We start from the raw sequence: 9,574 nt of genomic DNA on the forward strand, positions 1-9,574 counted from the left end.
TTACTACTTCAGTAAGAACTGGATGCTTGGGGCTGAAACATCAAGAGGCAGGTTGTTCTGGTCTTTTCATGGGATTTGTTGACACTAGAAATACAGAATAACATCAACTAAAATGTATTTCAGTTTTGCAAAATCATGTAGGGTAAAAATACAAAACATTTGTGGTTGCTGTCTTTAAATTGTTTAACATACAATTGGCATTTAGCCTTCACTGGCTGCTGGTCACTTTCGGCTATGACATTAAGATAAGCGGTTTCCAATATGACCCACTAATAATAAGGGTTCTCCGATCAGGATGTTTGGGGCCGATCCGGTCACGATCTGATCTATTTGAACCCATTTCTCAGCGACTGTCAACAAGAGATTCTGCTCATCTCTCGTTCTCCATTTAGACACAACTGATAAGTAGGTAATTTAAATAATGCAAACAGACGCGTTACTAGGAGAACGGCAGGAAGAGGGAAATCAACAGCGTTGGTAAGCAGGGAATGCATATTTGAATCATTTAACGGAATCAGATCATTTATAGTACCGTATATCTTTTATAGATTATCAGTGTGTTTTCTTGACAGATTCACTTGTGTCCAGCTGTGTCGCTCTCAGAGCAGATTAAAGAGCAGGTGAGAAAGCAGGAAAATGAGTTGAAAACGTTTCATATCAGAATCAATGCGTCATCTGATCGGCTTTTACAAAGAAGAACAAATGTCGATCGATTCGTCGGAGCACCCTTATCACTCTAAACATCTGTGCTATGAACTCTTTCAGGTGGTCAGAACAACCTGTGCCCAAAACAGAGGTGTGACATACATGTCAATGTATTTTCAGTCATTTTATCGTGTATACTTCGTATAAAACAGTTAATTACAGATAAACAGTCAGTAACCAGAATCCATACAGTCACATGATGCTTCATCCTTCACCTCACTGAATACTACACACGTAGAGGTCCAACTTCCTAATAATCCCTCATCCGTGTCTTGTAGTCTCCAAGTCTGTTTTCAACCTATGAGCAGGTTTCACCTCTTTCCGTTACCATGTAATCCTGAGGCCCAGCTCCTCTTCGTCGCTCTGTCCGTCGGAGTGCATGCAGGCTTGATGCCAGTCAGCTAAGCAGTCATCAGTCTATCCAGACCACGGCCCTGAGACTGCCAGTGTCAGTCATCATCATCCTCTTCTGAGGAAGAGCGCATCACCCCGCCGCTGTCGTCGCGGTAACACCTGGCCATCAGGCGCAGCTCCTCCAGGGCCTCCTCGTAGTCGGCCATTTCGGGCCCCTGGGAGAGGAAGCTGGGGACCGCGCGACGGATGTCCGAAGTGGTGGCTCCGCGATGCAGCTCGGACAGCCACGGGCCAAGCGCAGGCCCTGACTGGAGAGACGTCATGACGGGTGCAGAGGAGACCACGGGGGCCGGCACTGCAGAGATAACACCATCAAATACAAGCTGGAGAGAAGTTTGTCTTAATATGACACAAAAAGAGTAAAAGAGGGAAATAGAAAGAAGCTTACCGCCAGGAGGGAAACGCTGGCTCTGCAGGAAACCCTGAGCATAGAGGGACTGGCTGAATATCTGAGGGAAAGGTGGCGTCAGCTTGCTGGGTTCAGACACCAACTGCAGAGCCCTGAGAGAGTGACAAGAGAGAATAAAAATATATTGTTTACTCTAAAGATGAACAAGTGAAAGTATGTGAGTTCACAGCATGTGACAGTGTAGGGACTCACAGAGGAGCTGTAGGATAGAAAGATCTGATGTAGGAATCCAGGACGTCTTCACCGCTGTGGAGGCTGTGCAGAGGAGTGGGCGGTTTAGTCCCTCGAGCGTGAGAGCTGATGGAATAAAAATGATTTCAGTAACACATTAAAGAAGATTTCACTTAGTGTGATGATTGGGAAGGTGTTTAATGACGGCATGTTTCTATATTCGTAATCCTGTTGACTTAAAGAGATAGTTTGTGTGTTTTTGAAGTGGTGTTGTATGAGGTACTTATCCACAGTCAGTGAAAAATGTAAGAAATAAAACTATAATACAGTCTGTTTACATGTAAAGTAATTCCCCCCTAACTCATTTCTGGCCTTTTTCATTGAAAGTCGATGTATGCCTGTACATCACTGAAAATAATAATAAAGTTACGTTTGTTATGGTGTGCAGATATAAATGAGATATTGTGTGAAAGCTCCACGTCAGCGCTTTAAACTGGTCTACACAGCTATTTAAGTTATGTAACTATAAATAAAACATGCTCAGTTTTAGATTCATTTTCTTCTTCTTATTAAAACACATGAAGGCGTGGTAACATTTTAAATGTATTCAGGAAGTTCTGACCTGATGAGTCTCTGACCCTCGAAGCCTCTGAGCGTCGCCCACTGGCCGTAGCATCGACCGTCGCCGGGTTCGGAGCAAGCAGATAGAGGTTTCCATGGCAACGCATCTGCGCAGGCACTCAGGGCGTCGGGGAGACAGCTGCCGTGCATCATGGGAAAGGGGAGGGCGCCGTAAGCCGCCACCACCTAGGATTTAAATCACACCGGTCGTCATAAGATCAGAGCCTCGTCTCCAGACACGTGAACATAGAACAACAAATATTAACACGGTTTAACCAGCGGCAGGAAGTCACCTTTCTCCCAGACACGGCGAGTGAGTCTGCCACCTGCCACATGGGGACGCTGTTGTTCTTCAGCCTGTAAGGCAAAGTGAGGGCATCGAGGGCCAAAGCCAGCACAGCGCTGGAGTGGTACCACACTGAGGGCTGAGAGGGGAAAGACAAGTTAGCCAATGACAAGATCAGATATATTCATGCATATATGCAGATATAAAAAGGGAGTCTGTGAGTCTTAACATGTCCTTAAAATCAGATCTAAACAGTTTTATAAGTCTAAATGTGGTTTAGTGTGGTGCTAGTTAAAAGAGACAGTTTTATTACAGTTTATCTCCATTTATCGTGTTGATTTCAATTTAAGATATGTATTTGATTTAAGTCAATTAAAATGTCAAAATAAGTGACTGAAAAGGTCATATGGCGCATTCACACTAAGAGCAAAGCAAACTTTTCGCGTGGCACGATTACATACAATGTCAATGCAGAGGCAAATGGACGAAAATTCCCGCTGGGCGACGTGAACATGCAAAATTCACATAATTTGCGTGACTGTGTGTCGTGAAAGCCCATCAGCGTTGAGACTCTCCTCCTGTCGTCACTGATGTCCGGACGAAAGTCTGTGTATAAATGTATGTGTATAAACCACAGACTGTCTCTGGTAGAAACAACAACGTCGCTGCCGTATTTCTGCCTAGATGACTTTATGTTGAGTGTTGATGGAGCAGCTGGATAGCCTGGCACTGATCCATCCAAACTCCGTTCAGAAAACAAGCATTTTAAAAGTTGTTTGCTTGTCGTCTTGGTAACAGACCTGACAAAGCATGAATTCAGACTTTTTACAAATCGGCATCATTATGTAGTTATTTTGGCATCACTTTGATCCGTTTATTGTAATTAAATTACAGCACAATCTGTTTATTTTGGGTTCATACCGCAGTAGCGGCGTGTGGCTTGCTAGAAACAGTCAGTGCAATGGCACTGTATGTGAATACAGCTTGCTACTGGGTGATGTTATAAACCCAGGCACGACGGCGTTTGATTTTCTGACATATCTGGGACATCCACAACATGCACAAAGCAGCAACAGTGGTTATTTCTTCCATGGTTGATGTTGGAAAGTTGTGGGGTATCTATGGAGACAAGCTCCTTCTCCTCTACGGCGCGTCTAGCGCAAATGAACACAAATGATACCAGTGGTCCAACTCATGCAAGTAAAGTCAGGCAAGAATTCGCTTCGCTCTTGGTGTGAATGCAACATCAGAAAATATCAAATTTGACCGAGTGTAATTACCATTAAACATCTCTTAAAAAGTCTAAAATAATAAGTGATAAAAAAAAAAAATGGAATTAAAAGCTCACATCATAATTGAGGTGTGGGAATGCAGGGGGAGCGGACGGTCGTCTGCCTAGTCCACCACGCAGGGTCAACGGGCAGAAGAAAGAGCTGTGACTGGCCATGTGGACGGTCCCTATTGTGCAGTTCAACATGTGGTAGAGGTCCTTCATTGGAGTCTGGGTGAACAGGAAGAAAACAAGAAGTGCAGAAGCCCATTTACAAAACATCTGCTTTCACACAACCTCTAACATTTCAACAGTCAGAAACTAGAGAGCGATAAAAGAGAGATACTGGGTTCGTGACTCACTGAATCCGGGTGACTGACAGGTGCTAACCCCCAGGTTAGGATGCCTCTGCCACCATAAGAGTCCTGCAGCATCTCTGTGACCTTTGACCCCAGGCCTGCGAAGCCATCAGCCAGGTCACAAAAAACCTGGAAACCCTGAGAGGAAAACAGGATGCAGACAGACGAGGGATGAAATACATCCGCAAAGTTTTAAACTGGATTCATTGAAAACTGGGCGATGGAAAATTAAACCTGAAATATCCTTCTGTCTTATTAATATAATACAATACAGTATTAAAAACGTACCTGAAGGTAATCACACTCCTCTACGAAGAAGTGCAGTTTGTCCTCCAGCTGCTCGAGCACCGACCCCTGCAGGAGAGCCTCTCCCTGGCCAAAAGCCTCCAGACGCTGAGACTCCCTGAACACCAAATGTTAATAAATAAATAGAAGTTAATAGGGAGAAAATGTAAGTATGTTTCACTTATGGCCACACCCCAATTAGTGATTTTTTTCATCAGCTGTAAAAGGTTTAGACATCACTATTTGGGGTGCAGGAGCAAGTGCAACAAGCTTTTAAGATTCAGCCCACATAGAGCAGTCTATGATTCAGTCTTAAAGCCTGACATCTACTGGAGAAGAGCAGGTACTGCACCGACTGGTTGTGGAGGAAAATGTAATTCAGCAGTCGCCTCATTTCGTTCAACAAAAAAGTAAGGATGTCTGACGTTACCCGTCATGGTTGTACTGGTGGATGACAGAGATGGTGCGAGGGTGCAGGTGGATCCGGAGGAAGTCGGACCACACCTTCACGCTGCCCTCTAGCCTGTAGGCCTTCTGGACTCGAGCCAGCTGGCTGTTCACAGTGTTCACACTCACTGCACCTGCTGGTGGTGAGAGTTGTCAGAGTCCAGTTTGACATTAAATCTTGTTTGTTGTACAAAATTTAAAAGAGGCTTTCTTAAGGTTTTTCTTACCAGAGCGCTGAGGCTGGGGACTGGAGTAAAAATCAACTTCAGCGAGGATCTCCCCTCTCTGGAGACAAAGAGAAGCTGTCAGGATAAGGCACTAAACTGTTTATATGAAAGCAGTATGGATGTTATCAAGCTAGTCAAGTCTGGCTATGGTGGATTTTCTGACATGGCGAGAAGCTTTTATAGAAGCTTTTATAATGATGAAAAGAGTGCTTGGCCTATTTGGAAACCTACAGTTATACTACAGGTTGTGGTCGTGGTGATCTTCTGTTTTCTTTTGATCGCTATTAAAATATATGATAAATACCACCATCAAAAGTATCAATGACCTAAAAGCAATTCATACTAGATCAAGATACATATTCAAATATATAGAACACCATTATTGTAAATGGCTTGGCATCACTCTCAAGACAATATCTTGATGGAAAATGTTATGTACTGTATCATTAAGCTGCTTGTCAGTTTCATTTCCACCAGAAATACTCACATCCAACTTGTCCAGATCGTCAAGAAAGGGGTTCTTATCAGGAGGACTTTCTCTGTGCACCATGAGGCTTCCATCCCTGCCAGACGGAGTAATAACACCTTTAATAAGAAAGGATCTGACACATCCATCACTGTAGGTTTCATTCATTACACCAAAAACAAATGCCTAACGGAAGGTTGTCAAGCAAACAACAACAGAGTGTGCGGTTTCACAGAAAATCACAAAAATGTTTAAAAAGGTGCAACAATCCACAAGTGACACACTGTAGGAATAAACAGAACAAAATCTGTTCGGCCCTAAAGTCTTATTTATTTGTATATATTTACCATGTGACGGCAGAGGTGTCCTTGCCGGCGTCATACAGACTTCCCTCCTGCCGTAGAGTCCGAAGACTTCCTGTTATAGACAGAGTGTGGTAGGCAGGTGATTCAGGTTAGCAAGCATCATACACATCCAAGTTACTGTATGAATCTGTATCCATTTAAGGAATCTAAATCTTTTATTAATGCATTAAAACTCAAAATAGGAAACATTTAAATCACCTGGAAAAATAAAGCTGCTCCAGCACAGAGGATGTTTTCAGCATTAATAAAAGCACGTGATGAACAGGAGGAAGTTACCTTTGAGATCCATGGCAATGAGGCGAGGCGTGTGAGTGACATGTCCGCCCAGAGTCTGTCCTTCACGAAACAAGACATCGCTCTGGATCTCACTCGGCGGCCCATCTGGATCGTATGATAAAGACGCATCCTGCAAAAGAACACAAGCTCCGTCGTCATTTAACTGTTGCAGACTGAAGCTAAAATGATCTAAAACAGCTCTATCTGAGAAGAAATGAGGGTGAGATGTTGCCCTCAGGGAGGTGGTGGGAAATGTATGAATCCAGGGGTTCTCAGGGGCCTCTTACAGGGGAGGAAATGTTCCAAGGACCCGCTCTTAATCGTAACATCAATTAAGCAAAATGCTTACTACCATTTGTACACTTAGATGCTGTTGGAACTATTTGTATTCTAAAACTTTTCAACCTCAATACTTCAGACTTGTTTCATAGTGATGAACAGAAACACATTTCACTTTGAATCATGTTAAGATAAGATGAGATGATCCTCTATTAATCCCACAGCGGGGAAACCTGCAATGTTATTGAATGTTAATACCACTTATATACCTTTAAACAGAGGGTGATTTTTTTTTTATTCAAACTGCATTTGGACTGAACTTGACAGCATTTATAGTCTACATTTCAAATATTTGATCTTAAAACTTTTATAAAAAACAGTAGCAAGACTGGCATAGTCCTAATAAATCCAGATATTTAAATTTACTATAAGTGCTGAAGTGCTATAAACTTTAAAATAATGAACTTATTGCTGTGTGTCACAATCAGAGTATCTATTGGCCCAAAGCTAACGTGGATGGGAGTAATGGACACAGTATTCTTTGTGTTATTGCTGCAAACGGTCCCCATCTGTAGATATTTCTTAATGATACAGCACAAATCTATAATTTATAGCAAATTACACAATAATTGTTGGACACAATAAACATCAGTGTTGGAGGAATTATTCAGATCCTAAATAAAAGTACTAATACTACACTGTGAACTGGTAAAAGTCCTGCATTCAAAACTTTATTTAAAAGTAGTAAAAGTATGTTAAGCAAGTGTTTTACTTTTATGTATGATGATTATGGATTAATATTATTGCTGCATTTTACTGCTGTAGAAGTTTAAGGTTGTGCTCATTTGTATCTCCTTTATATACTGTTGGGTAGTTTAATCTGCAGCAATGCTTCATAATCTATCAAATATTTTCCATCTGATCCAAGAGGCTTTTTAGATAGTTTATTATTTAGCTTAAGAAGTAGGAGGAACACATAAAGGAACACTTCATCCTTCAGTTTACCAGAAAAATGAATAATCAACATCAACACATCAAAGTTACTAAAGCTGGAGCATGTACTGGAGTACAAGTATAAATATGTTTTAGAATTTTTGTATATAATATTATTATATACCATATACAATAAGCCATCTTGAGCTGGATGCAGCAGCAGCAGCAGCTGGATGCAGCAGCAGCAGCAGCTGGATGCAGCAGCAGCAGCAGCTGGATGCAGCGTCACAGATGTTCAGTGAGGATGTAACTCAACATCTCCATCAGGCTCATTCATACTTATCTATTTTAAGTTGTGTTAGCACCATAAAGCCTGGTGGCTGCGGTTCTGTTATCTTTACGTGCCAGATGAACTACATCACATGTCTTCTGTGTGTTAAAATGAGCACAAAACGCCCATTCACTCGCTGCTAACAACAAAAGTTGACAACACATGCAAAGCTAACAATAGCTAGCTTAGCTTAGCTTAGCTTAGATTTAGCCTCTTACCTGTAAATTCCACCAGTGAGTCCCGACAAAGTTTGAATAATGTCCCAACTGGAGAGTGATGACTTCTCTACAAAAGCTACTCATCGTAACGGAGATCAATAATCAGGATAAAACATAAAAAACACCAACAAGCTCAGACATGGTGGGTATGACAACACTGAACAGAGACAACCTAACACGCTGTTTGTGATCCATGTAGACGGGCTTCTGTGATTGGCTGAGAGGAGGGTATGAAGAAATGTGATTGGATGTTACAAATGACGTAGGTGTAAATGTTTGGTTTCACCGTGCCGTAGCTTCACGTGTTGTCTCTGCAAAGTAGTCCTCTCAAGTATTAAAGTTTATACAAATGTAATTAGAAAGGATATTTTTAAAATTAATATATATTAAAGTTTTATAAAAAATTAAATTAAAAAGGACATTTTTATGTACATTTTTAAAATAAATATATATTAAAGTTTATACAAATGTAATTAGAAAGGACATTTTTAAAATTAATATATATTAAAGTTTTATAAAATTTAAATTAAAAAGGACATTTTTTAAAATTAATATATATTAAAGTTTTATAAAAAATTAAATTAAAAAGGACATTTTTAAAATTAATATATATTAAAGTTTTATACAAATTTAAATTAAAAAGGACATTTTTAAAATTAATATATATTAAAGTTTTATCAAATTTAAATTAAAAAGGACAGTTTTTATGTACATTTTTAAAATGAATATATATGGAAAATTTAGGAAATTTAAATTAAAAAGGACAGTTTTATGTACATTTTTAAAATAAATATATATTAAAGTTTTATACAATTTTAAATTAAAAAGGACATTTTTAAAAAAGATATATATATTAAAGTTTTATAAAAATTTTAATTAAAAAGTACAGTTTTTAATTTAAATTTTATAAAATGAATATATATTAAAGTTTTATGAAAATTTAAATGAAAAAGGACAGTTTTTATGTACATTTTTAAAATGAGTATATATTCAAGTTTTATAAAAATTTAAATAAAAAGGACAGTTTTTATGTACATTTTTAAAATGAATATATATTAAAGTTTATCAAATTTAAATGAAAAAGGACAGTTTTTATGTACATTTTAAAAATGAATATATATTACATTTTTATAAAATTTAAATTAAAGAGGACAGTTTTATGTATATTTTTTAAATTAATATATTAAAGTATTATAAAATTTAAATTAAAAAGGACAGTTTGTATGTGTTCATTTTTTAATGAACATAAAGCTGTTTAAATAAATTATGCAAATTCATTTTATTTTCTTTCTTTTATCGTTAAAGAAGAAATGGTTGGTTTTATAATATATTTTAATAATATTTATTATTAATTAATATATTAACATATATATATGTTCAAATAAAGTATGCAAATTAAGTATATATATTTTTCTTTCTTTTATTGTTAAAGAAGAAATTGTTGGATGTGTTGCTAATAATAATATTATAAAAAATGTTTTTTTATTGATGACCAGTGATTTTATACACACA

General features: G+C 38.6%; 1 protein-coding gene across 2 annotated transcripts; it reads right to left on the minus strand.

The window, feature by feature from the left end:
• Window positions 1-478: 478 nt before the first annotated feature.
• On the minus strand, window positions 479-8,285 carry msto1 (misato mitochondrial distribution and morphology regulator 1). 2 transcript variants are annotated; one of them, XM_037794180.1, is made up of 14 exons: window positions 8,063-8,285; window positions 6,302-6,431; window positions 6,008-6,077; window positions 5,682-5,757; window positions 5,195-5,252; window positions 4,951-5,101; window positions 4,524-4,638; window positions 4,239-4,373; window positions 3,955-4,107; window positions 2,614-2,745; window positions 2,322-2,506; window positions 1,721-1,825; window positions 1,508-1,620; window positions 479-1,414 (listed from the first exon to the last, which is right to left on the minus strand). In XM_037794180.1, the coding sequence occupies exons 1-14, from the start codon at window positions 8,144-8,146 to the stop codon at window positions 1,155-1,157; spliced, it is 1,767 nt and encodes a 588-aa protein (XP_037650108.1). In that variant the 5' UTR covers window positions 8,147-8,285; the 3' UTR covers window positions 479-1,154. The 2 variants fall into 2 exon arrangements, with proteins under 2 accessions (XP_037650108.1, XP_037650107.1); XM_037794179.1 differs by having other exon boundaries at window positions 4,951-5,104.
• Window positions 8,286-9,574: the final 1,289 nt, after the last annotated feature.

This window comes from Sebastes umbrosus, chromosome 15 (assembly GCF_015220745.1).
Source record: "Sebastes umbrosus isolate fSebUmb1 chromosome 15, fSebUmb1.pri, whole genome shotgun sequence".
Classification (NCBI taxonomy): Eukaryota; Metazoa; Chordata; class Actinopteri; order Perciformes; family Sebastidae; genus Sebastes; species Sebastes umbrosus.